The sequence below is a fragment of the Charadrius vociferus genome, unplaced genomic scaffold (genome assembly GCF_000708025.1).
Source record: "Charadrius vociferus isolate BGI_N301 unplaced genomic scaffold, ASM70802v2 scaffold14, whole genome shotgun sequence".
NCBI classification, from domain to species: domain Eukaryota; kingdom Metazoa; phylum Chordata; class Aves; order Charadriiformes; family Charadriidae; genus Charadrius; species Charadrius vociferus.
The window spans coordinates 10,722,737-10,749,996 of record NW_009648876.1 but is presented as its reverse complement, the minus strand read 5'-3'; the positions used below and the strand labels follow the sequence as shown (position 1 = coordinate 10,749,996).

General features: G+C 56.2%; 2 protein-coding genes across 2 annotated transcripts in view; one reads left to right on the top strand and one right to left on the bottom strand.

Annotated features, from left to right (window-relative positions):
* NGB (neuroglobin) overlaps positions 1–4,256 on the top strand; it is a 5,681-nt gene extending 1,425 nt beyond the window's left edge. The window contains exons 2-4 of the mRNA XM_009887049.1: positions 1,179–1,290; positions 2,838–2,957; positions 4,110–4,256. Of these exons, the coding sequence (XP_009885351.1) occupies positions 1,179–1,290; positions 2,838–2,957; positions 4,110–4,256 (379 nt within the window). The remainder of the gene's footprint in view (positions 1–1,178; positions 1,291–2,837; positions 2,958–4,109) is intronic.
* Positions 4,257–10,540: 6,284 nt separating this feature from the next.
* TMEM63C (transmembrane protein 63C) lies at positions 10,541–22,714 on the bottom strand. The gene is made up of 22 exons (XM_009886987.1): positions 22,517–22,714; positions 22,053–22,132; positions 20,846–20,933; positions 18,696–18,733; positions 18,148–18,290; positions 17,786–17,837; positions 17,270–17,378; positions 16,779–16,852; positions 16,593–16,673; positions 16,331–16,451; positions 16,043–16,176; positions 15,697–15,819; positions 15,030–15,183; positions 13,757–13,863; positions 13,011–13,097; positions 12,453–12,518; positions 12,181–12,343; positions 11,836–11,941; positions 11,482–11,649; positions 11,072–11,187; positions 10,835–10,906; positions 10,541–10,753 (listed from the first exon to the last, which is right to left on the bottom strand). The coding sequence occupies exons 1-22, from the start codon at positions 22,712–22,714 to the stop codon at positions 10,541–10,543; spliced, it is 2,493 nt and encodes an 830-aa protein (XP_009885289.1).
* Positions 22,715–27,260: the final 4,546 nt, after the last annotated feature.

Sequence of the window (27,260 nt, the reverse complement as noted above, 5' to 3'; positions counted from 1 at the left end):
GCCTTTTCCCACCTTCCGCCGGTGAGAACTTTGTTAACGGGGAGAGATGGAGGGTGAGGGAGAGAGACGGCGGGCGGGGTTTGTGCGTTTCTGCCCGCTGATCGCCACCCCCCCCACACTCCCCGCCTTGTCACCGCTACTTCTGCTGTTTGAAGAGCTGCTGTTTGTCCGCCCAAACTCCGGGGAGTGTACGGAAGGGACATCCTGATTGTCCCTGACACGGGTCTCTGTAGCCCCAGGCAAAGACCTGGCCGCTGGGGAGGGATTCGGTCTCAGGGCAGAGGGAATGGTGTGCCGGGGGGAAAGGGCTAAAACCCAACTCCTTCCTCTCCTAAGCAGATTAATGTCTCCATCATGGGAAGAGAAAAAGGAAAAAAAAAATCTATGAAAAGTCATTTAAAAAGGACAGTCGGAGAGTTGATGACCAGCTTCCGGAGTGGGACAGAGCCAGGCGGGAGCCAAACCTTGCAGAGCAGGGCTGTGAGCAGCGACAGCAACGTTTGGGAGATTTAGCGGAGAGGAGAGGGATGCAGTAGTTTGATGTGCAGGATGGGGAGAAGAAAGACTGTCTTGCAATCCCTGTGGCCTCCACAGACAGCATCAGCCTTTTAGATCTCCCTGGGTGGCTGCTACTGAGTCCCATATGTGCCTGGCATACACTGGCAGGGAGGATGAGGGGGGAAAAAATGGGAGCTGGTGATGGTGTGGGAGAATGGGGCATTAGCTGAGTTTGTACATGTCCCTGTTGTTCAAGTAGGAAAGCCGTCTGCTGGAGCTTGCAGCCCTTCTCCGGATTTGGGAGTTTTGGGGCTCAAGGGGATGATGAAGTGGGAATGGGAAGAGTTGAGACAAGGACCAGGACTCTGGAGAGAAAGGCCAGGCTGGGAAGAATTCCAGTGAGCTGGGACTGGTCTTCAGGTGCCATGAACACTTGTCTGAGAGCTGGGGCTGTGGGCTAGAGAAACAGATTTTTTTTCACTGTAGGTAACCTGGATTGGCCCAAACTAAGATTTTCAGAACTTCTGGATCCTTTACAGGTGGGCAGGGATCAGTAGGTGGGAAGGGAGGCAGAGGGGGGGCTGTGGGGGTGCTGCTGTTGAGATTGTTCCTGGGGTGAACAGGACTGTAAATAAAGCTGAGGAAGTGAGAAGATGGGGGTTTCTCTCTTGCTGTTGCAGGTTGTTTGACTTGGACCCTGACCTGTTGCCCCTTTTCCAGTACAACTGCAAGCAGTTTGCCAGCCCTCAGGAGTGCCTCTCTGCCCCCGAGTTCCTGGATCACATCAGGAAGGTGAGAGAGGGGCTGTGGCACGGCCAGAGCGCAGCTTCTGTGGAGGAGGAAGCCCTTAGGCAACGGCTTGGGACTGTGGGTGTCTAACTGGGGAGCGCATGGGAGGTGTCCCGAGATGGTTACTCGTGCTAGCAGAAGGTGCTATTGCCAGGATAAAGTGCCTTACAACACTGAGGATGGGATGAGGATGCACGTTGTGGTGGGTAAGAAGCACCATGCTGATTTCCATGCACTCATCTGTGGGTGGATTGCCTCTTGTGAAGTTGGAAGCACCCTCCTTCTACTGTGGAAGTGCCTCGGTGAGCTCTCTTCTGTCCAGAAAAGGCCTGAAACCCTCTGCTTGGCCACGTGCTGACCAGGAGGTGGCACAGAGCTGGGCAGTGGGCCAAGATCCTGGGGACCCACTAGTGTGGATAGGCTGTTGGTGCAGCTGAAGAGCCAGAAGGCCCACAGCATCTTTTAGATAGTCTCTGGGGAAGTGCTGCAATATGCATTTGCCTTCCCCCAAAACAGGGAGAGGAGCAATGCTGATGTCCTCTGGAGCAGTTCATGCATGGACAGAATTACACCGAGTGCAGCAGAAACCCTTTGCTGAGCCCTGAAAAGTGGCCATGCCAGGGCAGAGCGCAGCCTTGGCTTGCAGATGCCTTCATAAACTGTCTGGCTCCATCTTTAAACCAGTTTGGTGCCTCGCTTGCCTGTCTTTATTCCTTGCAAGAGGCTGTTTCAGGACTGCGCTCCTCTGATAGCTGCAAGCTTTTTGTTATTTTCCAGCCTCTGTTTATTGGCAAAGATAAGTCCATTTTTACTTCTGCTATTATTGCCTTCAGCTGAAATAGCTCTTTGCTCTTGTTGGAGATAATTTCCCCGTTGAAATTATAGAGCACAATTCTACCACCTCTTGGCTTTCCCAAGCTAACCATGTCCTGGCTTTAATCTCTCCTTCTTAATTTGGTGTGTCTGTTCCCTTCATCCCTCATTAACCCTTCTCTGTCCTGTTTCCAGTTGACTCTTCGTGCTCCTGGGAGACCATGGTGGTATGTGCTTTACCAGACCAGGTCTCTTGGCTGTACTCTCTACCCTATCTCCTCAAAATACCTTGGCTCATCTTAGAATTGGAGTTGCCTTATTCACAATTGCACCATCTTGGCAACTTCTAGTTTGAAACTCTAGTCCTGGCAACTTTTAGGGCTCCTCTGCAGTTGTCCTGGGATCCTGAGAGCTGTAATGACTGCATCACTGTTAGATCTTAGCCTGTAACTGCTCTGCTATAGGGCTGGTTACCCCGCTCTGAGACAGGGAGGTCAGCAGTGCTGCTTGCTGTGGCACCTCTGGCAGTGTCCCATGGAAGGATGTGGTGTGTGCTGCTGCCAGCATGCCTCACTGATGTGACACGCAGATTGCAGTAGACCAGAGGAAAGCTCAGAGGGGATCTACTGGGCTGGGAGGTCATCAGGCTGAGAAGGGTGAAGTAGACAGGTCAGACTCTTCCTCTGAAAGGGCAGCAGAGCCTTGCTGTTAATGCCATTCTGCCTCTGCATCTGCAGGTGATGCTGGTGATCGATGCTGCTGTGAGCCACCTGGAGAACTTGTCCTGCCTGGAAGAGTATCTCTGCAACCTTGGCAAGAAGCACCAGGCAGTTGGTGTGAAGGTCGAGTCTTTCTCGGTGAGGCGTCCTCTCTTGACCCCGTGTGGCGTTGTTTGCGCAGCCCTGCCTGCAGCCCTCAGCTGTCCCCATATCTCTGTGCCCACCTACTGGGTTCAGCTGGCTGGAGAGAAAGATGGTGGCTCAGGGCAGCCCCTGAGCTGCTGATCCTTGTGTAGTGACGTTGGCTCGACCAGGGAAACCCTTGAGCTCTCCTCATTTTCTACCCTCCCCCAGTAAGCCCAGGGAAAAAGGACAGAGGGGAGCACGGCATTTCCCCTGTTTGAAGAGGACCACAGTTTGGGACACTACAATCTCTCCTGCGACACAGGGCTGCTGGCTCAGCCTTTCCCCTGGACCTCTGCACCAAATGCATTGTGTAGACCTCACCTCACACATCTCTGTGTCTGCACTGGGATGGGGTTACTGCAGCTCAGTCTGCTTCCTCCATGGCAGTAAGACAGGACCATCTTCCATTTTAAACCCTTGCTTACTCCTGCCATCAAGCACGGACAGAAATGCTGGACAACACAGCAGAGAAGGGCAGCTTGAAGGAAAGGTTTCTAACCAATGCATGGTTCCCTCCTGATACTGCTAGCTTTGGTCCTCCTCAGAGGGAGCAGGGTCCCCTTTGCTTGGGGTAGTGATCCCCACCAGCTCTGTGCTCAGTGCGTGGGTGGTCCTGGATGGGGTTGCTCACAGCTCCGTGAGGACCAGTGCCCTGTGGAGAGGCTTGAGAGGTGGCAAGACAGTCCTTGAGCGTCCAGCCTGGGGTCTGACCCGGTCTCCTGGCATCTGGGCATTGCTCAGCTTTGCTGATCCACTGCTATGTTAGGGGACGGGGCTGGGAGCCATGGAGGACGGACGTGTACCTCTCTCCTGGTGTTACATGTGTGGTATCAGCCCTTTCTCCCCGCCTGCGCTCCCCACTCACCCGGGGTTGGGGTGTGGGCCATGGGGGTGAGGGCCAGCACAGGGCAGGGGAAGGGGATGGCATGGGCTGGCTCTGTGTCCCCTGTGAGCAGCCAGGGATGGAGTGGCCTGGCCCCGCTGGTGGAGGAGGAGGACCGGCTGCCCTGCAATGGCAGGAGTCCAAAAAGGCAGTGAAGTGAGAGAAGGGGCTGCATGTCATCCCCTGGTGCTGAGCTTGATGCCTCCCTGTTTGGTTTGCAGACTGTCGGCGAGTCCTTGCTGTACATGCTGGAGAAATGCCTTGGCGCCGCCTTCAGCCCAGATGTGCGGGAGGCTTGGACCAAACTCTACGGTGCTGTGGTGAAAGCCATGCGACGCGGCTGGGAGACCCTCCCAGAAGGGGACTAGATGCTGCCATCCATTCCCATCCCTGACCACACAGCGGTCTTGGGCAGGCGGGGTGCTGACGCTGCTCTCTCTGCCTCTCTCCACCTCTGTCTTTCTCTGTGCCCCAGCCCATCTCTGTCTCCTCCAGTCACACCTGCTTTGGGGCTCTCCCAGCGATTCCGCCTTGCTTCGACATGACCACATCTCTGCCTTTGCTAAGGGCTGGCAAGGTACGTCCCTGCAGTGAAGCCTAGGAGCGCCGCAGCACAGGTATGCCACCCTGCCCCACGTTCCTTTGGGCTAGCTGGAGCACCAACACCCAGGCGCCTACTCTGGTTCTTAGCTGGCTCATCTTCCCTCCTCTTGCTACCCTCCCTAGTTAGATGACAGCTAGCATAGGCCTCTTGGGCTTGTTTGCCCGAGATCCTCTTTGCCGTGCTCCAGACCTGCCAGGTCTGGCACTGCTCGGTCCTCCCGTGCTGTCGTGCCCACAGCTGTGGCAGTGGCGGATTTGGCTCCCTCCAGAGGCAGGGGCAGCAGAGGTGGGAGCTGGCCATGCTGTGCCATGTGGCCGTCCTCCCCAAAACCTTCGGGGAGCTTTTCCCCCTCTCCCTTCAACGAACATGTCACTACTGGATGGTTAATTCTGCTGCTCTCTTCTGCCTTGCCTCTCCCCTGGATGGGATCAGTGGCTTTTCCTCACGTCAGGTTCGCCACTACTTAGTGTGTTTCCTAGGGATGCTTCAAGGAGCGGGATCACGTCAATCCCAAGGTGAGGCTGCTTTCAGCAGGTCTGGGCTGACAGCTGAAAGGCTTTGTGTTGGTTTGGCTGGTTGGTTTAACCACAGAGCCAGCTGAAATGCAGCCGCAGTGGTGGCTCTTTACTGCTTTGTGTTAAGGAGAATAAAGTAAATACAAGGAAAAGATGTCTTAAAATAAAAATGAAGGTTGCAATCATGTCATGGCAACAGCTTCCAGAAATCATTCTGGCTCTTGGCCAGAGGAAGCATAGCTGGAATTTCTCTGCTGATGCTGTCAGGACCTGGAGCGCTTCCCAGCTGCACACAGTGCCCATCTGCAGAGCTCCTCACCCTTTAGTAATCCCTCTCAGCCATACTTGAGACACAGCCTCTTCAGAGCAGCATGAGGTGCGTGCAGCAGTGCTGTGTAGGGACAGGGATGAGAAGACAGCATCTGCTGGAAGATATCCCAGGAAATGACTGAGAGGCAGCACCTGAGGGCTCTGGGGGAAAATTAACTTGAGCACTTTGAAGAAAAGTTCATCTTTACGGGGAAGTCACTGTGGGACAGGCAGAACCATGTCTCCAGCCATCACTAGCCCCAGGGCAAGGACATGGATCAAGCATTCAGTTACAGGCAGCTCCCTTTGTAGCTGCTCCTTCAGGGCAGCAGGAGCCTGGTGCTGAGGACTAAGGTGGTCCTGTTCTAGAGATGCATATACTCAGATGTCCTCCACTCTGGGGCAGGAGAGGGCTGCCCTCTCCTTGCAGCTGCAGCTGAAGTCTCCCAGCCCCATGCCATGGAGGGGATAATGGGATGCCCTGCGAGATGGGCCTCTGCTTCCCTGCCACCAGGCCTGGTGGTGGCTGTAGGCTTCCAGCAAGCAAGAAGCCCTCCAGCTGTGTTTGGGAGGGGACTTGAGGCGTGTTGTGGAACAGGCAGTGAACATCCCCATGTAGGATGCTCGCTGTCCTCCCTGTGGTACCAGACTCCACTCCTGCAGTCCTACAGTGTGGCGTTGTGCACTGTGGCCCATGACTCTCTCCATCAGCTCGGTCAGGTGAGGTCCTTCCCATTGTCGTGCCAGGCAGTGAGGGATGGAGGAGCTGGGGCTGGGGAGAGGCGCTAGCTGTGATGGCATGGTACAGGGCAGGAGGGTTTGGGAATGGGATGTCCTCTTTGCAACCTTATTCTGGGGCATCAGCCTTCACATCATGGGTGGGATATTCTGGCTCTGTGTGACAAGCAGGCAGCTGTGTGATGGGTGGGGTGTGGGTGTTACTGCCCCAAACCATCGCTGTTCCCTCTGGCTTTCCTTGACTTCTCCTCTTCTGTACCATGTTTTGTGTAACTCCCAAGAGAACTGAACTAGTCCGCGTGCCTCTTATACCCAGCTGTACTGTTTATTAAAGAACAACAGTGAGTCTCGGCCCTTTTTGCTGCGGTATGTTTGTTTTAATATAAAAGGCCCAAGTAAGCCAAAAACAACAAAAAAAAGGATGACAGAGAGGGGTTTACTGGTTTCTTGTTGGCTCTAGCTTTGGAGTTATTGGTCACTGGGAGCGCTTGTGTAGTTCAGCTCAACTGACATGAGAAGGCATCCAGCACCAAATGTCTGTTGGGAGGTTTGTGCACTGTAATTGAATGGGTGAGCAGCCGAGGGGCTAGCAAAGGTGTCCTGCTCCTGATTGCTCATTACCCTTCAAATGTAACGATTTCTAGCAGAATTAGAGTTTTAAGCATACAGTCGAAAATCCCTTTTCTGCTGTTCAGCTGCTGAGTTTGAGATAGCATCGTCTCACCTGCTGCTGGTGACCCACAGCTGGTTGCCCGCAAGCAGCAGGGCTTAGCCTCACAGCGAAGTCCTGCCTGGCTCCATCCAGCAGCCACCCCACCAGCTGGACTGCAGAGCTGCCCCAGCAGCCCTGCCCCAGGGAACAGCTGGTGGGGATGCAGGAGGTCCTGTCTCCCCCTTCCCAGGGCATGTTCTAGCTTTGACACGGTGGGTTTCCAGCCCTGGGAGAGTTGGGCACTTGGCATCGAAGAAGGATGGTCCCTAGAGCAGGGAAGCCAGCTCTGGTCTGTAATAGCATCTCCTGAGGGCTGGTAATTCCAGACCTGCCCCAGGAGATCATGGTGAGCATCCTGGGAAAGCCGCGCTTAAGATGGAGCTTATTCTGCAGGGCAACATGCGAAGGGCAAGGAGAGCAGCAGAGATCTGAATGCAAATAAATCCTCCCCGTGGTTCATTACTAAAATAAATTTTCCAGTGCTTTCTGGCTGGGAGCACAGCTGCCAGCCTCAGGGCTGCTGGTGGGAGACCAACCCCAGTGCTGCAGGGAAGGACCAGCACGGCAACCCCAGCAGCACCCCCAGGTTTTACTCCCTGTGCCAGCATCGAGGTTTGCCATGGCTCCCACAAACCGCCCCTTTGCCTTGGATGCTGCTGGGCAGGGATGCTCCTGGCACTGCCCACCGCTGGCCGGCGCAGCAGGGGATGCCGTGGAATTGCTCGGCCTCGGCTGTGAGGGACTTTTGTATGAGCAGGCTGTAATCAGGCGAGCGGGTTTCTGAGGGCCGGAGGCACAGTGTGATGGGGCTTACACAACCTCATTAGGCTGTGATGAGCTTCCCCAGCGCGAGGGCTGGGAGAGCTGTGAGCTGGGGAGGGGGCAATTACAGCCCTCGCTCACAGCCGGGGCTCCGGCCTCAGCTCCCCGGCGCCAGCAAGGCCCTGCATTTAGCCCTGTCTACCACTAATTATGAACTGCGGAGGCCTCTGTGGGGATGTGTGATAAGGGGAGTGGGTTTTTAAATTTTCCATTTTTTTCACCCCAATAGAAGCCCTCCCTGCGTCCCCTGCCACGTTGCCGTAAGCCAGGCTGACTGGGCAGGGCTCACGCCGTGGGAGCCGTGGAGGGCCCGGCAGGAGGGACCTGCTGAAACCAGAGGCAAATCGTTCAAGTAGGAATTTGGGTATAAAGAATGTTTTGGGAGAGAGGAGGGGAGCAAAAGACTGCTGCCTGCTCAAATCGTAGAGAAAGGCTCCCAAAATGGTGTTCACCCCTTTGTTCCCATGACTTCTCCGGGACTTGCTGGTGGGCAGTTCAGCTTTGGGAACAGCCGCTCCATCCCCAGATGGGATGGGTCCCCCCACTGCTCCTGCTCCTTAATGTGGTCCCAGAGTAGCTCCAGGCCATCCTCCTAGTCCTTCCAGGCCTTGTGTGCCCCTGTGGTGGCGTCCTGAGCCAGCCCTGCCTGCAGGGCGAGTGCTGGCAGAGGACGGGCAGGAGAGGCACATGCCTGTGCCAGGGCTGTACCCTGTCCCCAGTGTTTGGGATGGTGCCAAGGGCTGTGCCAACCTTTCCAAAGGGACACGCCAGGGTGCTTCCCTGCTCCTGCACCTTCGCTGCTTCTGCCCACTCGCTGGGTTTTGCTTTTGTGGGGACTGTGGTGGGCGGCAAGGTGCCTGGAGGTGGAGAGATGTCCAAGTGGTATTGTTGCCACTGAAGCCTCTGCGGGACATCCCCAGGAAGAGTCAAAAGCAGCCTGCAGGTGCGGAAAGGGGCTGGGGTACTTTTGCAGGCTCCAGCGGCGAGGGTCCCTCCTCTCCTGTCCCACCAGGCAGGACATGTGGGGGTGACGACACCAGGCAGTGGCTGGGTGAAGTCATTTTATTCAAGGCACGGTCATAGCAATAAATCACAAGAAGGTACAGACCTCTGGCACATTCCTACAGCGGGGCAGCCAAGGGCAATCGGACCAGCAGCCCGAGCTCCCGAGGACATGGTGCCGCTTGCAGGCACTTGCTTCCACCCGGAGAGAGGCCACCAGCATCCTCCCTGCTCCGGCCGGGGCTGCCCCCAGAGCAGGCAGTGAGAGCAGCAGCTGAGCTGCGGGCAGCCCTGGGGGCACCTGGCCAGGGAGCCACAAGCACCCCAGGATGCTTCTGGGGGTTGGGAAGCAGCAGCTGAGCTCAAGGCTCCCCCAAGGCAACCACTCAGTGGCTAGAGCATACCACAGCCATCACCCCAGCATGCAGAAACACAGGTGGGACAGCAGCCATGGAGCTGCCAGCTGACCGAGCTGAGACCCACCAGCCCCACAGGGATGTCCCAGGGCCCACCTGAGTCCAACAGAGACCCACAGCTCGCTGCTGGGCTGCCTTTTAAATTCCCACCCCAGGACTGGCACACCATGCCCACCCTCCCCCTAGTGGCACCAGTAACGCCGCGTGGTGCCATGGCCGAGCATCTGCCTTCGCACAGCAACATTCCCCACACCCGCAGCCCCAGTGCCGGCAGAGCTGCATCGTCATTCCCTTCCCTCCCTGCACAGCCCTGGGGTGGTGGCTAGAACTCTGAAGCCAGCAGGAAAAACAGGAGCAGGAAAATCAGCCCCGAGGCCAAAGTGGGGCAGTGTGAGGAGGCAGTGTGGCCAGGCAGGCTAGCCTGGTGGGAGAGGGGCCAAGCAGGGCAAGGAGCTGCCCTCGTCGCTGGAGGCCTTCATGGCTGCTGCGGATGACCTGGAAAACCCCAGGGGTGCTGTCTGGGCATTGACCGCAGCAGGACTCACTCTCAAGGGGCGGTGTGGTTGCTGGAGGAGCATCTCATGGCTGAGGTTTGTGGGCAAGCGCAGGATGTGGTGGACCAGGACCCAAAGGCCGGGGTCCTACCAGTTTCCCCCCCTCCCCATTTCTGTGGCAATTAGGACAGAGCCATGCAGGGTCCCATGGCCAGCCCCAGGGAGAACAGAAGCACGAGGGGGATGCTGCTAGGTGGAGCAGGATGACAAGGAGCTTCCCTCACAGCCATTAAACACACTTGTCCCTTGATCTCTCCCTCCTCCCCAAGCACCCAAGGGCACAGGCATGCTGCGGCGGTGGCAGAGGGATGGGGTGGGAAGGTGGGGAAGAGTTGGGCTTGCATTTTGATGCCTGCTTTGGGGCAGGGCCGCTGGTGCTCAGGCAGACATGGGAGCAGCCCCAGGCACTCATCTCCTCCACCAAAGCACACACGTCTCAGCAGTCCCTGCTTTAATACGCAAAGCCTTGGAGATGGCAGCGGGGGCGGGCAGGAGCCGGCACCAAGGGACAGCCACCACAAGCAGTGGGTGGGCAGGGCCGGAAGCAAGGCTTTGGGGTAGCCGTCCCCTGCCACTGAGGACCCATGGGACAGCATGGCGGCGGGCACATTCTTCTGAGCTGTCTGCGCTGCATCCCCCTCATGGAGGGGCCAGGGCCTCCCTCCTGCCCCCAAAGTATGGCCTCTCAGAGAGACCCTCTCCCCACACCACTGTACCCCCTCTTCCCCATGATGGGCTAGAAGAGGCAGATGGGGATGGGGGAGCACGGGGTGTAGGGGCTGAGCTGGTCCAGGCAGTGGGAGGGACAGGCAGAGCCTCCTGCCACCTCCCATGCAGTGGGGTCTCACCCTGACATCAGTCCTGTTGTCCCCCCGCCCCATTGGCGAGGTGGTCCCCACCAGTGCTGGGAAGGCTCCTTCCTGCTCCCACATGTCCTCCGCTCTCAGCACGGCTCGTCCTCACCCCAGCGGCAGGGATGCTCACTGGTAGCGGGCCTGACTCTCCATCACGGGGCCACTCCTGTACTCGCCCTCCACTGTCTCCAACTCCGTCTCAAAGCTCTGCAGCCCTCCATCCTCCCCATCTTCTGCTGGCTCCAGGTGGTTGCCCATGGTGCCGTAGGACTGGTGCGCCGGGGAGGCCGCTGGCGTCAGGCTCAGCTCAGGCTCCTGCAGGACAGTGGCCACGAAGAGCTGCCCCAGGGGGCGGCAGGAGGTCAGAGTCCAGGGGAGCGAGGTGGGGGGATGGCAGCAGGGCTGGGGAGGGGTACTCACATTGGAGTTGGGGGTGGAGGAGACGCTGCTCCGCTCCACATCGTTGAAGGCGCCTTCAGACTGGTCGGACATCTGGGGAGAGGGAGGCCAGGAGGAAGCAATGGACTGAGGGTCCCCAGCCAAAGATGGGGGTCAGCCAGGCACCACCTCAGGCTCCTCACAGCAAAGGCACCCCAGAGATGTGAGGAGGAGATGCAGCGGGGCGAGGGAATGGGACAGGTGACTGCCCATGCTCACCTGATAGCTGGAGGGTCTGCGCGGCTGCAGCTTCTTCAAGCAGAGGCCGAAGAAGGAGAAGACGATGCAGGAGAGGAGGACCACAAAGGTGAAGAGGGTGACAGGACGGGTGGGACCTAGAGCAGAAAGACACTGGGGCAGCACATGAGCCTCCAAGGACCTGCTGCACACCCATCCGAGAACCAGGCTGGTGCCTGCTTTGGGTCTTACAAGCTCTCAACCCCCTTCCCAAAACACTAGCTGACACCCCCACCCTCATCTGCCAGGTGTCCATCACAACTTCCCCCATGCCATCCCCCTTCCCACCCTCCATGCCATGCCTAACCCAGGGGTGACACCAGTGGCTGATCCCCCCAAGTGTCAGATGTGACCCTTAGCAGTGGCGCGGGGCAACCCCGAGCTCTCCCTACCGAGGCGCAGAACGGAGAAGAAGAGCAGCCAGAACATGCAGAGGATGGGGGCCACTACGACCTGACTGATGGCGGCGACGTGGAGGCGCTGGTTCAGCTTGGTAGGGATGTACACATAGTAGATGTTGTACCGGTCAACCATGTGCTTGAGCAGCATGTAGAGCAAACCTGGCAGGATGGCAATTTGGGGGGAGAACAACGGGGATAGCCAGGTCTCAGGGACAGTGACCCAGGGGACAATACCCTCCTGTACCACACGGGAAGCTCGTACTCCCACACTGCTGCTGGGAGCTGGGACTGGCCATTCTCAGCATGGCTGGGGGCAGTGGGACTGCGGCAATGTATCGTACTCACCAAAGGGGACAATGATGGGACAGGTGATGCTGTAAGTCATGACGACGGAGAAAATGCAGGAGGTCCAGGCGTACTCCAGTCCAAACTGGAACTGGTAGGCTTGGCTCTGGGGCACAACCAAAAGTGCCATTACTGCCTCTGCCAAGGCTGCCCTTGCCTTTGCACCCTGGCCCATGCAATTGCCTCCCTCTGTTATTCCCACAGGGCCAGGGCCAGCAGCACCCCTTGCATGGTGGCTTGTCCCCACAAGCCTTCCCATAGGACCGAGACAGCCTCAGTTTCCAGCGAGCACATCTCTGCCGTGATGGGGGTCACGTAGGCTCAGAGGTGACTAGAGCTACATACCCGCTTGACGTGGAGCCGCTCGGGCTCAGACTTGGCAAAGCAGAGGCGGGCGGTGTAGACGAGGAGGCCGGGGATGCGCAGCAGCTCCATGGCTGTCCCAATCAGGCTGGAGGTGACCACGTAATTGACGAAGAAAGCGCCATTGTCTGGGAGGAAAACGCACCTGCACCGGGGATGCAGAGGGTGAGAGGATGCTTGGGCAGGCAGCCGTGAGAGCTGCTGGGGGCTCACGTCGGGCACTCCTGCTTGCCCGGGAGCTCCCTGCTACTCACTGGAACTTGACATCGGCCTCATCCAGAAAGTGGGTGTCGAAGAGCCAGCGGAAAAAAAGGTCCAGGCTGCAGGGGGGGAGAAGAAGAGTATCTCAAAAAGAGCGGGAGAAACAGAGCAACGAGGGGTGCACTCAGTGGGCGCATGCTTTCCCCTGCCCCAGGTGGGCAAGACCCTCTGGACCCTACAATGCCAGAGCAGCCCCTTCTGCTACACGGAACCACCACGGCATGGGTGCTCGCCTCCTGGACCATCAGGATTGCTGTAGCTGGAGCTATGCAGATACCTGACTTGGTCCTTCAGGCTCTGCTGAGGGCTGACCCCGAGCAGGGCACAACCAGCACCATGGCAGCCTGGCAAGCTGCTCCCCTCCCCTCTTTCTCTTCAGAGAAGCTTTTTGTCTGTGACCACCTAGGAGCAGCTCAGTCCAGCTAAAGAGTGAGTGTTTTCATCCCCTGAGACAGCCGCGTTTAGTGGTGGGCCCTTAGGCCTTTGGGGCTGGCTTGCGGGAGGCGAGGGGCCCAGGTGCGATCCCAGCTGCTATAGAGTGGTGTCCATACCTGCTCAGCCCCAGCGAGGGCAGAATGATGACCATGAACACCAGGAAGAAGAAGCACTTGTGCATGGTGAGCTGATTTTCACTTGACCTGCGGAGAGGGGAAGCAAGAGAAGAATGTTGTCCTCCCAGCCTCTCACCTCCTTCATCCCTGCCCTCCTACCGTCCCTGCTGGTGTAGACACCCAATAACAGGCAGCTGGCTGTCTACAATGGGTTCAGGAGCCCCCATTTTCCCCAGAAGAAGGAAGGGAGGTGGTGACAAAGGTCCTGCAAGGTCTCAGCAGACAAGGCACAGGGATTGCGGCCAGTGAAGGGTCAAGACAGAGATAGCAAATTGTAGGAGCTGGGCGGAGCTTCCTCTGATAAAATACTTTGAGCATCCTGAACCCATACCTCCACCTTGGAGGGCTTGGAGCACAGCTGGGATGTGCTCTCCAAGTCAGAGCCATGGCCCTGCTGCTGCTAGTCCACCATCACACCATCCCTCTCACAAACTTCTTCACGCCCATCTTAAAACCAGCCCCACGTGCCTTTGCCAGCAGCCTGGAAGCATTCAGGGCTATGGCAAGGAAATGGCTCCTTCGGGCATGGACTTGGGGGCTCTTTCCATGGAGGGCAACACCCATGGGGCTCTGTGGGGGTCTGCTGCTCCACTGCCTGCCTCCCTGCAGGTCGGGTCCCGTGAGTCTTACTGATGTTCCTCCCATCTACTGCAGCCCTAGGGGAGTGTAGGGACCAGCCCCATTACCTTGTCCAGTGTGACTCAAAGAACGCCGAGTAGTAGACGAGGAAGGGCAGGAAGACAGAGAAGGCCCAGAGCAGCAGCGTGGGAAAGAACTGGGTGATGATGGGGTTCTGCAGGAGGAGAGATGCCGGACACCCCCTCAGGAGCCCGCCGGAGCTCAGCCATGTTGGAGGCAGTTCCCTGGGCCTCCTGATGCAGGATGGTGTGTGCAATAGGTGGGCTGGGGCATCCCCTCCCTCAGCAGGGGCATTGTTTCAGGAGATAAGAGCTTGAGGCCAGTCAAAGGCACCATGGGCACACTCTGAGCCCCAGTGCCCATCCAACAGCTCACAGGTCAATGAACATGAAGATGTACTGCTGGCAGCTCCTAGTGTCTCCTGAAGCTCTTCCCATCCCTCTCCTCTTGCATGGACACCAACCTGCCCTCCCTCATGGACACCAGCACCAAAGCTCAAGTTTGCACAGGTGCCCCAGGGCTCTGCCACCAGAAACATATCAAGAAGGGGATGGATGGCAAGCAGGGGCATTAGTGCTCCTTGCCTCTCATCAACACTCATCCCAGTTGCGCTGGTTTTGGCTGGGATAGAGTTAATTTTCTTCATAGTAGCTAGTATGAGGCTATGTTTTGGATTTGTGCTGAAAACAATGTTGATAATACAGGGATGTTCTTGTTACTGTTGATCAGTGCTTACACTGAGTCAAGGCCTTTTCTGCTTCTCATACCACCCCACCAGACAGTTGGCTGGGTGTGCACAAGAAGTTGGGAGGGGACACAGCTGGGACAGCTGACCTCAACTGACCAAAAGGATATTCCATACCATATGACATCATGCTCAGCGTATAAAGCTGGGGGAAGAAGAAGGAAGAGGGGGGGATGTTTGGAGTTACAGCTTTTGTCTTCCCAAGTAACCGTTACACGTGATGGAGCCCCGCTTTCCTGGAGATGACTGAACACCTGCCCGCTGACGGGAAGTAGTGAATGAATTCCTTGTTTTGCTTTGCTTGCATGCACAGCTTTTGCTCTACCCATTAAACTGTCTTTATCTCAACCCACGAGTTTTCCTGATTTTTCCGATTTTTCTCCCCATCCCACTGGTGGAGGAAGGAGAAGTGAGAGAGTGGCTGCATGGTCCTAGTTGCCAACTGGGGTTAAACCACAACACCAGTGATGGCTCGTCTTCATGGGCCAGTGAAGAGCCAGTGCCCTCCCCCTGTCATGGACAAGCCTGGACATGGAGACCCTTTGGGAAAGCTGGCATGGGGCCCCAGGGACTACCTTGAGGCTCTCCACAGGCTGTGTGACGTTGAACATGTCCATGGTGTTGACAATGATGGCTGGTGTAGTGAGGAAGAAGAGGAGGACAAAGAGGCAGATATTAAGGAGGATGAATCTCACCCACCAAGATGTGCCACGGACAGATAAATTCTCCCTGTGAGAGGAAAGCACGAGTCAGACACAGCACATAGAAAAAGCCATGTCTTGGGTCTCCTAGCCTGGCTCCCTGAAGCTCTGCCTCCCGCTGCCCACACCAACCATCCTGGCAGCCCCTGCTCTGAGTTCAACTTCTCCCCGCTCTCCGTGTGGCTGCGCTGACCCCTCCAGAGCCCCCAGAACCGGAGTATGACTGCAGTGCGGGGTCCGTGCCACCAGGAAGCTTTGGAGTTAGGCTGCAGAAATCATAGCCTGGCAATCACCCCAAACTTCGCCTGACCAAGCCCTGCCACCCATGGGGTGATCACCCCAGTCACCCCTGGTGACTTCTGCTATGGCCACAGGAGGGATTGTCAGTCCCTGCCACCCTGAGAAGGCACCCTACAGGTATGGGTGCAGGTTCCCTACAGCTATATGGGTTCCCTCTAACTATGGGCGCCCTATAGCTATGGATATTGGTTCCTCCCAGCTGCTTGCCCGCCCGCCTCCCTCTTGTGCCATGGGGGTTCACCAGATGATATCGCTGGGTGCAGGGGCATAGCGAACACCCCAGTGATGTGACTTGACCACAGTGGTGACAGAGGACTGCTGGGGGTGCTTGCGGCAGCGGATGTGGCTGTAGTCCTTCAAAATCCTGCAGGAGGAAGGAGCCAGGGGTTGGGTCCAGACTGAGGGCTCAGGACCCCCCCCTCTCTTCTCATGAGACCCTTCCCACAGCCCCAACAGAGCAGCCATTTCTGCAGGTGGCAAAGACTGGAGACAGACACATCGCCTGGCTTTGGCCGGAGGAGCCAGCAAGGTGCCCCAGCGGCTGTGGCCACCAGGCTGGGGGAACGTGCCTGTCCTGGTGCACTCACACAGCTGTCATCCGCTCATCCTGGAAGGTGACGAAGGCCATGTCGAGCCGCTTGAGTGTGATGCGGTTGCGCTCGGCATTGAACTCATCCGTGAGCTTCTCCTCCAGCTCCCCGTAGTACTGCTCCGCGTCCACCTGTGGGAGCAGTTGGGGTTTGGCCACCCTCGCTGGGCTGCGGCAGGGGCAAGCTGCCATGCTCTGCCCTGCCCACAGCGGGGACGCGCTGCCCGCAGCCCTGCCTGCAGCCCTGCCCGCAGCCCTGCCTGCAGCCCTGCCCACACCCACCCACCTGCTCAAAGCCACAGAAGCGGCAGCAGAAGATGCGGGCGCAAGGGTGGGTTTTGATCATGATCTTCCCCTCTTTCTGTGCCTTGGTGGTGAAGTAAAGTCGCCCCTTCATTGCCTTGCGCCTGCCAGGAAGCCAACAGGGTCGCGAGGGTCATTCAGGGAGCAGCAGACAGACAGACAGACAGACAGATTGGGTCCCTGGATGTGCTGGGCAGCAGTGGTGCACCCACCCGTGGAGGCAACGGGGACCTGCATGCACTCACCTCTCTGCATCCAGCTTCATCAGCTTGCGCACATCGAAGCAGAACTGGACATTGGTGACGGTGCAGCTGGGATAAGCCTCACTGAGGGCACAGGGACAGAGTGGCACCATGAGCCAGGCGACAGGGACAGCCCCTGCCACCTGACTGCCAGTCGCCCTGGCAAGGCTGCGGCACATGGCTACTCACTGGAAATGCTTGATGATAAGGGAAGGGTCTGTGATCTCCTTGGGGATGTGGGTAACCATCAGTGTCCGGGCGACCTGGGGGAGGAGACAGGGCAGAGGAGGGGGCTGTCTGTGGGCTGTTGTGCTGTGACCCTGCTCACCCAGCCACCAGAATGGCAGAGCACCGACTGCCACCCTGGAGGTGGGTCAGTACAGACCTCCTCAATGCCTGCTCCCAGACTCCGGGGCACAGCCAGAGGCTGCCACCTCCCAGACAGAGACACAGAAGAACTTCAGTCTCAAGAGACAAGGCAGCAGGACAGAGACATTTGCCTCCAGGCTGCCAGGCTTTCTCCAGAAGATGGAGAAAACCAACCTTATCTTTCCCTGCGTGCCCAGTCCCAGGATGTTTCTAAAGCTCTCCCTACCTACTGGGACCATTCTTTCCACAAAGCACGAAACTGTCCATTAGTGCTGAACAAGGCCAGGGCTGGAGGAAGGGTGGTTGCTCACCTTCTCATTCTCTCTGTATTCAAGGTGGACAGAGTGGTGAGCCATGCAGAGGATGGTGACTATGAAATAGATGAGGGCGAAGATGCTGTGCAGCCACAGGAGACGGTCCCTGGAGGAGGGGAAGAGGTGATCAGAGAGAGCTGTGGTGGGTGTGTGGCACATGGACCAGCCTGGCGCTCAGCACATCACCCACAGCCACCCCCACCACCCAGCAGGACCTCCCCAAGCTGGCTGTCAGACCTCCACCCCAGGCACAAGAGGAGCAGCAGCCAGGGTGTTGGCTGGAGAGCACCTCTGCCAGCAGTGGGGTGCAGCGAGCAGTGCCAGCAGGCTGCCCACCGTGATGGTGCTCGTGTGTGGTGCAGACAGACACGGGGGCTACCATGAGCAGCATGCCACTCACATGGACCCATCCCCATTCTGGGACTGTGGCGAGCACTGTGCCCGTGCACTCTCAGCAGTGCCCGCCACAGCAGTGGTGCCCGCAGCCCCCCCCCAAACACAGAATCCACGTACTGCGTTGGGATGTTGGCGATGGTTGTCCGGCCAAAGTGGGTGGGATTGTGTCCTGCAGGGGAAGAGAAGTGGGAGGTTACAGGAACCCAGTGCAGTGCGTGTCCATGCTTGTAGGGTTAGTAGCTCTGGTCTTTGCTCCCTCCTTTTCCATCTGCCAGGTCCTCATCAAACCCCTGCTGCCCTGAAATTCCCTGTCTCCTGCATTCTTCTGTCCCACAGCTGATGGTGGGTTCCTGCTCACATGGGAGCTCCTGACAGAAGGGGTCCTTCTACCCTTTGTTCCCTGAGCAGGGTGCTCAGCCTGAGCACAGGAAAGCTTGCACCATGCTCCTGAGCCATCCCATAACTGGGGGAGCACCTACCCAGGAGGTCCCCCGAGAAGTTGACAGGCAGGATGACGGCCACAGAAAGCACACAGACCAGCATCAGCAGGACCAGCAGGTGCCGCTGGAAGGAGAGGTAGGTGGTGGCATCGATCCCACACTTGCTCTGAATCTCCTCATCCCTGGGGAAGAAGCGGGTGAGAGTGAGTGCTGGTGGTGCCTCCCCACCACCTCCCACCCCGGGGACACTGGCTGCTTCAGCCTCACACAACCCATGCCAACTCACGGCATCCTGCCTGTGGCATGCAGGATTTGGGCACAGAGAGAATGGGGGATGCAAACAGCCCTCAGGCTGCCATCCCATTACAGAAGCAGTTGAAGCCTGTTCCTTTGGGACAGGAGCCAGGGGGCAGGAGGAAACACAGAGGTGACCCCTCTACTCTCTCTCCCAGGGCGATGTTTTAGGAGGGCTTTCCCCAGCCTCTGGTCCCAGCAGCTCTGGGTGATATGTGACCACCTACGGGCACCGGCTCCCCAGGGGCAGGCAGCAGTGAGGCATGGCTGTAATGCCGAGGACACACACTTACTTCATCTGGTAGATAGAAATGAGCCAGGAGCAGAATCCCTGGAAGGGAAGAGAGTTGTGATGAGCCAGGGGTGACCCACCCTCCATCTCCCCAGCGAGGAGCCAGTACATGGCATGCACTGGGGACACCTGTGGAGACGGTGCGGTGCCTGGGGGCTATGCAAACAGAGGCAGCGCCCAGGGCAGCTCAGCGATGCTCAGCCCAGTGACTTCTCTGCAGTGGTGGCCAAAGGCAGCTGCCTGGGGAGAAGCGGGAGACATGGGGCGTCTCTCTAACACAGGCTCCTGGCTTTCAGCAGCTCCCTCCTCTGACTGTCCCTAACATGTAATGCGCTTTTTCTACCACTATCGAGCACTGAGCTGGCACTGCCATGGAGTAATATACAACACCAAGATCTTGTGTAATAGCTCATTCCCTGTCACTGCATATGCAATATTAGAACTTTTCTCCTCTATGCGTTATGTTACATATGCGTTATGTAACATATGTTACAATGCTGGAGTTCATGCAAGTCCAAGATCCCTCTGCAGTCTTCCCTGTCATGGCTGTACTGAATAACACTTGGCTGTGTTACACCCCTACTCTTCACCTCCTTTCCAGAGGGTTTATGCCGACCTTGGCTGGGAGGGACCCCAGGCAGCCCACTGTGGGATTCCCTTACCCTGCCTTGTGAGAGCTGGCAGCTTGTTACTCCTCCCCAGCTTTACCCAAGCCGGGACCTTCCCTCCTACGCCACAGCTCAGCTTCCTCTGAGCAACCGCAGTGGGAGGCTTTGGAGGTGCAGACATCCCTGCGTGCCTAACAGCTCCATAGGGGCCAGACACCCCCTTAGCAGAGCCGGGCTGACTCCCCTCCCAGCTCTCTAGGACGCCCACATGCGGGGGAGAGGTCGCACGCTGCAGTCAATAGCTTGGCTATTCATCTCAGGGTGAGTGAGAAGCTCCACTCCTGCTCCTGGGAATTTGTGATGGTAACAGGAATTTGTCAGGCTACCTTCATTGCAGCCTCATCCTCCAACCCTGCTGTTGGAGGGATGCTTCGGTGCTTCCCCACAGAGAAGGGCTCCCAGGCAGGAATTTGCTCATGCTCCTCTTCACTAGATACAGGCAGCAAAACTTTATTTAGCTCTCCTGACACGATTGCCTTCTCCAGCAAGCATTTTCTGGCTTCACCACCTATCAGCCCTGCAGCCCTCTGGCAGGTTTCCTGTTCCTGATGTGTGAAGAAAAATCCAGTACTTGGTTTTATGCTCTCTACAAATTTCTCCTCAAACTCCTCTTCCCCCCCTGCCCCCAGTGTATTTTACATCTAACCTAGCAGAGTTCAGTTTTTCCTCATTTGGGAACAGCTTGACTTTTAAAAGGATGTCTTCTTACATCTAATAATCTCCCTTAATCCGCTCTTTAGCTGTGCTGGCATTCCCTGTGGTCTTTCTCACTTATTTTTTGATGAGCAATATATATTTGCCCAGAGCATCCAGTACCGAGCCTTTAAACAGGCCTCCTGCCACCTGCAAGGATTTTACTTCTTTACCTTTGCTGCCTGGGTTTGTTTTTTTTTTTAAGAAGTTCTGTCATTTTTTCATCGTCACACCAGTGCCTGATTTTTGAGCTTTTGTTGCCAAAAAAAAGAGAAAGAAACAGACAGAAAAACATGTGGGTCTGTGTCTGTTTCCAACAAAACCTGGTTTGTGCCTGGTGTGGTAGAGAGAAACAAAAGATGGCTTTAAAGCCCCCACAGCCCACAACGGCGGCAGAGCTGGAGGCGTGATCCAGGGGACTCCGTCCTGCCAGGGCCAGAAAGGTCCCTGTGGGCGTGCAGAGCAAGGCTCTGGCCATGCATCCGACTAGGTTCCTGCAGCCAGCAGAGACAGCCATGCAGCTGGGAGATGCTTGCCCTGACGGCATCATCTCCTCCTTTCGAGGTAGATTCCTCAAACCAAGCCAGGACAAAGAAACCCTCCACCTTTCCCAGGAATACCCTGCTGCTAAAGGGTGTTAAGCAGGAAACCCCACACTGGAGGATTTAATTTCTCCCATTTAACTTCTGATTTGGGTTTCCCGTGAAGAGCAGGGCGGGCTAGGCCAGGACATGCTCAGCCTGGGCTCCTACTGCCATGGCCACCTACTGCCATGGCCACCAGCACTCACCACATCCTTGTTGTCGACGTCCAGGGGGCTGCTCTCTGACGGGGACTTCTCCTTCTCACTCTGCTCTCCGTAGAAAAGCGACGTCAAACTTTGCAGTCAGAGGAGGAGCGGAGGGGTGAAGCAGGAGAGAAGCAGCAGACAGGGGAGGATGAGCACCAGAGGATGAGCTTCTCCTAGGACAGCAACCTGGGAAATGCCTCCCCCTCCCTGCATCCTGCACCGGGGCTGGACCAGTGACTACCAGGGGCTGCATTCTCTGCCTCTGCACCGATGAGTCCCTGTGGCTTTTCTGTGGCCCCGGCACATGGCAGGGTGGCTGGAGGAGAATTTGCTTTAGCTCCAGGACAAGAGCCTGTTGAACCGGATTTTTTATTCCACTGGTTTCAGCCCTCAAATGGCATTACAGTAAAAGGAATGTAATCAGTGCTTCAATTTTAAGTCTTGATTGCCCTTTTGATTTCCCCAGTGAAGGGAAGCATTGCCTGTCCATTGCCAGACTCAGCTCCAGAGCCTGAGCCCAAGAGGAGCTGGAGAGGGGAGAAGGCAGGAGAGGGGCTTTTACATCAATTTCTCGCGCAGGCTGCCCAGCCTTGCAGAGATGCCTCCTGTGTGCACCGCCTGTGCAAAGAAAGATGCTCTGCTGCCTGGGGTGAACCATGCTCTGGCAGCCAGACAGCTATGGGCAGCACAGCCCGCCTGGAAATCTGGCCCGGGGTCGGCTTTCACCAGGACACCAGTATTTTGGGGGGGATCCTGTACCTAGCCCAAAGGATGGGTCAGGCAAGCTGCCCTGCTGACACGGGGAACAACGTTATTGCTGTGTGTCTCCCTTTGCGTCCTCTGCTGGCCAGCCCTGCTCATCCCGAGAGAGTGGCAGAGGGAGTGGTGGCATCTCAGTTCCCATCCAAAAGTAGCTCTTAAGCCTCTGTCCTTCCCAGGACGGTGGCTCCCCGCCCCGGCACTGACAGCACCGTCACCAGATGGTGCCTGTGAGAAGGAATCAAAGCTGGCTTGGGATTTCCCTCTCCCTGCAGCAGATAGTGCCTGTGCCTCCATGGGCAAGGGCAGCCAGGCCATTCCTAGTGGGAAGGAGGGACAGGAACACCTGCTGAGCCTCTCCATGGGCCACCCCACAGCACCGGCCCTCCTGCCAGCCCTCTGGGAGAGGCTGGAGCCGTCACCCACGGTGGCTTCGCATCCTGCTCACCTGTCATTGTCCATCAGCAGCGCCAGGCGCCCATAGTCCCAAGCCGCTTTGCGAAGGCAGGAGAAGACCAGGAGGAGAAGCTGGAATAAGGGGGAAGAGAAGAGGTGAAGGGTTTTCCTGCAGGATCTCACCCCGTGGGGTCTCCCCACACCCCTCCTTTCTGTTTTCCCATTCATGAGCCAAATCTCATGCAAAACTCTTGCCTAAGGCCAAACTGCTCCTGCTCCTTGATCTCACCACTGCTGCCCAAGTGCCACCTGCTGCCCACCATACTGTGCGCAAAGCTCTCGGTCCCCTGCACTCACACCCATTTCCCTAAACAGCCGGGCACACCGGCATGCATGTCGCACACCCGTGGCTGTCAGCACATCTGTAACACACACATTCGTGCTCACAGCCAGTCTCTAACACCCCAGCTGGGCAACACGGTGCCTGTGGAGATGGTACCCTCCTGGTCTGCTCACCAGCCAGAGGATGAAGTTGATGGCGAGCACGGTGGGCACGCCACCGAATGGCAGCCCTTCTAGGACGGTGCTGCGGGAGCGGGCGCTGAAGCATTGCTCCTCCGTGCTGTTCACCAGGGCGTCCAGGAAGCTGAGCACATTCAGCGAGGTGGGGCTGGCACCATCAGGTGCTGGCTCCACCGAGTACACGCTCTCCATCGGTGCCGTTGTGGGGCCTCACCCTGCAACACAGGGGCAAGGGTGCGGATGGAGAAGCCTCTGCTTGAAAAACAGCCGTGGCTCTTCCAGGTCCTCTAGTGAGGTCTGAGGAGCTCACCAAGGGCAGGGAAGAGAGAGGACTGGCTGGTGACCTTGGAGCTTCCCCAGTCCCAGTCTCTTCCAGGGAGGGGCTGTGGGACACAGGGCATGGGGTGTTGCTGAAGAAATCTCACAGCTACCTCATACCCTTTCCCCACCCCATTAAACCCCGTGCTATTTGGTTGTCCCTGTCATACCTGAGACAAGTCTCTCACCACCTCTGCCCCTCAGTCCTGGAAACTGGGTCGAGTCATGGCCTGGTGCGGTCAGCAGGCAGGGATGAGGAGCATTTGCTTGAGTTTCTGAGAATAAGAGCAATGATGATGTTAATAATTGGGCTGCTGGGGCTGTGCTTGCTGCACTCCCTCCAGCCAGGTATCTACTGCGTGTGGAACATCCCCCAGCCCTCCCTTTTCCTCCAGCATCATGGTCTGTGTGACTTAGGAGTCATGGGACCTCCTTTCTGTCTTTCCACCAGAGCAGGATTGCTTCTTCCAAGATATCTTGAAGTCTTCAGAAGAATCAGCTTCTCAAAGCCCTAAATGCCAAGCAGCTGATACCGCAGGCTACAGCCCTCACTGGCAGGAAACATTTAAAGGCTATTAATGGCCAAGACTGTGGCATGTTTCCAAAACCTTTCCTATCACCATGCTTTAAGTAGGAGAGGATACTCTCCAAACATGCAGTGCCTGGGACCCCTGGGAACAAGCACCCTACAGCTGCCAGCGTGAACCAGCATGGCTGTCACTCATGGCGATGCCAATCCTGCATGCCAGGACAGTGCTGCATGGCCATTGCGCTCACTAGAACTACAGGAGGAGAAGGAACCAGCACAGCAAACACTAACAAACACAAGGTGGGGACAAGGTCAGTCTCTCCTCCTGCCATGTCTCCACATGTTGGAGTCCAGCACCTTCAGCCAGATGCTCCTGGGCCTGGAGAGCTGCATGGCTTTCAGAGGAGGACAACTCTGACTGTGGTAAGACCAACCACATTGCTGGGGTGAGAGGCACTCTGGGACAGTGAGGGGTCTTCAGGGTTTTCTCAGGATGGTCCCTTAACTGGTCATTGGGGAGTTTTCAAAATCGCAACCAGGTTGGGTCCCTAATATCTCTTCTGAAAAGGCCCTGATGTAGGATGTCTAGTACTTTTTAGGTAGATAAACCCAGCGGGCTGAAGACCCTGCTTAGGGGAAGACTGAGGTTACTGGGGTGGAGGGGAACAGATAGACAAGGAAACTTTGTCTTTGGAGGCTCTGAGCAACCAAACGCAATTTTGAAATTGGCCCGGTCTTGAGCAGGGGCTTTTATCAGCTGACCTCCAAGGAGTCCCTTCCAACCTCAGTTAGTCTATGTCCCTATTCTCAGGGACCTGACAAGAACATCTTCTGGCTTGCCTGAAGTTTATAAGGAGTTACATGAGTGCCTTGCCCCACAGACATGCTGAGCACAGTATATTGTGGCTTGTACAAAGACCATATGAAACCTCATCATGTCCGTTAACATGCACTCCTGTGAGCTTTGTATTCAAGCTGTTGGGCATTCATCCATCGCCTTCCCTTTTATCTATATTCCAGCCACAACTGGGACCCTGCTGCAGCCCCTGCAGTCACCCTGCCACAGCTGATCCCTGCTGCAGGATGCTCACAGCCCACATGGACAGGACAGAGGAAGAGGAGCAGTCTGATTAAGGAATGGAGAAGGATGCAAACAAATGCAGCCAAGCACCTCCAGGGACCTGGAGATGCAAAGTGTTTATGGTGTTTCTTTTTTTCCACCAAGACCAAACAGGACCAACTCTGCTTCAAAACCACAGGAAACCTGATTGAGAGGTCCTTGGGGAGCACTGAAAGAGCATGCACAAAATGCCTTGGCTTAGAAAGGGGATCTTCCTAAGCTCTACACGGATTTGCTTTTGTTGGGAAACATCTAATTCTGCTGTGTCAGTGTGACAGATGGGAGACTACAGCAGCACGTGGTTTTATGTGCACTGCTGTAGCCTCAACCTCTCTCTCTTAGACCATGCAGCTTTCTGCTTGAGGAGATTAGTCCTGTCGTAAAGCTCCTGAGCAGCCAAGGCACCCCTACTTCACAGCTGAGCAGAGCGGGTAGCCACGGAAGTGCTGGGGCAGGAGCTGTCACAGATTACACGCCTGAGACACTGATTCTCTTTCACCTCCTCATCTGGGCAAAAGAAAGCTTGAGGAAGAGGGAGGCTTTCAAACAGAGTTCACACCACCCTCCACCCCACCCCACCCCCCAGAAAAAAGAAAAAAAAGCCTCTGACAGCCTGACAAATGTAATCAGGTGGACACCAGGGATTCCCAAGGGATTTTCGACCCAAGCTCTTGAGGGGGTTGAAGAGCATAAGAACTAGCCTTGGTGCCCGCAGTTTCCAAACTAAACACAGAGAGACAGTGACTTGCTATTTTCTTCACTTCTGAAGCCACAATTCCAGCCCAAAGAAAAATCTCCACTGGAAGCCAAAGAGTGGCTGGGATGCTTGGACCAAGGCTATGAGCTCAGCAGAGCCTAAGGCTCACCCTACTCCAGGGTTAGACTGGCATCTGGCTACCTGCATAGATGCCTTGAAGGGATGTCAGAAGCTGCTGAACTACAGGCATCAAGATGCCCAGGACATGCAGACTCTCGTACTGCGCATATGGTGCCATGTGACCTGGGGCATGCGGGCTTCAGTGCTACAATTCTGCCCATGCTGCCTACAGCATCTTCAGTTCTCCTCGGAGGTCCCTAGCCATATATGTATTGATCTGGCCAGTCCATGGTGTCTGAAGACATCATAACACAAGCTGGGACAGCTGACCATTAGTGTGGCTCCCAAAAGAACTGCCAGGTCACCTGAGATATGCTGATACTGCTCCAAAGGGTATCCCAGTAGACTTGGGGCTGAAGTACCATCCCTGCAGCCAGGTATGAAGTGAGGGATGGACTGACAAAACCTCCCTGTAGTTTCCTCAGATATGGCCTGCCTCCCAGCTGGGGTGGGGAGTCCCGTACTTCGAGGCCCAGCATGGCCCCACTGGGATAAGAACCCCTGAAGAGGGAACTCCAACAAGGGGAGACCCATGGGAAATGAGTGGGCCACTGTGACAAGCGGCAGCCATTTGCCCCGGCCCGCCTGCCTCCTGCTCGCCATCAGGCGGTTGTGAAACCACCGGGGCCACCGGGGCCTCCAGCTGGGGTCAGCCCTTTCCTGCAGAGATGCTCTCAATCTGTTCTCCCCATGTGCACATCTCCCTCCCTCCCCTCCTCCTGTAAGCAGTATAGCCAGCGCCATCTGGCATTTTCAGCTGCTAAATAATTCACTGCCTTTTTGTTAACAAGGAGAGTGTGTCTCTGACCGAGTGAGCTCTTGGACCTTCAGCAAATAAAGAAGGAGTCTCTTAGCAACCTCCAAGTCCCTTCTCTGCCACCACTTCCCAGTGGTACGATCCTGCAGCATATTTCTAGGCACCGTGTCCGTGCTTGTAGGAGGAACATCCTGCCGCAGGATGGTGGAGTGAGGGGGATTGTCACAGGGATCAGTATGGCTTGTCTTTCCCTGTCAAGTCTTTGTTGCTGTCCCCATCACCCAGTAGCAGATATTTTGCTCCTGGTGGCCAAAAGCAACGGTTTCCTCCTGGAGATGGTGCTAGCTCCAAGCTCTCCTGTCCACAAACATCCCAAACGCAAGCCTTCATCCACCCAGCCAAACTGGTTCCTGTCTCTCCACCCAGCACTGCACAGAGAAATTTCAGGAGCAGAAGAGTCCCGAAGCTACCAGTCCAGCTCTGCCCCCTTTCTCTCAGGTGCCTCCAACTCCATTGTCCGAAGGAGCCATCACATCATGCTCAGTCCTGTAACACAGCCCTTGCATTGTGGCACAGGTCCTATGAAGGTAATCTTACACTCATTTTCCTGCCTTTTCCCTGGTCCCTTCACCTCCAGATACCCATGGAAACCCACCTCCAAATATCCAAACCGGTACTTTTCTAGACCGTTTGTTCCAGCTAATATCACCTTTTATGGTGCTGCTCTTAGAAAAGCTTATGCAAATTATATAGCTGCAGAGTTACCATTAAAATAACCATTGGGAACAACCAGCTAAAAGTAAATCATGTAAATGTTCTAGGAACAGCACATGCAGCAGAAACAGGGAGAGAAGATTTCTGCTCACATGCTCCAGGAACAGCTTGAACTCAGATCTGTAGGACATGTTCAACCTCCCTCCAACCGGAGAAGATACCTTGCTTGGTATACAGAGTGAGAGATCACACGGACACTGTAAGTCAGTCTTAAAATCACTGTTAAAACACATACGCTGAATTGTCAGACCAAACGTATACGATAATTCAGTATTTTGCACTACTGTAGTGCCAGCACTGTGATGATATCTTAAAGGTCCAAATGAACCCCACAGCATCACCAGACCAGATCCTATTCCCAGC

Bases quoted from the DNA above. Each gene is read 5' to 3' on its own strand.
- TMEM63C (XM_009886987.1), bottom strand. From the start codon at position 22,714: ATGGAGAGCGTGTACTCGGTGGAGCCAGCACCTGATGGTGCCAGCCCC. The intron at 11,942-12,180 runs GTATGTAGCTCT...GTTGTGCCCCAG, and splicing joins AGCGGCTCCACGTCAAGCGG to AGCCAAGCCTACCAGTTCCA. The intron at 10,754-10,834 runs GTGAGTACCCCT...CCCCTGGGGCAG, and splicing joins CCTCCACCCCCAACTCCAAT to CTCTTCGTGGCCACTGTCCT.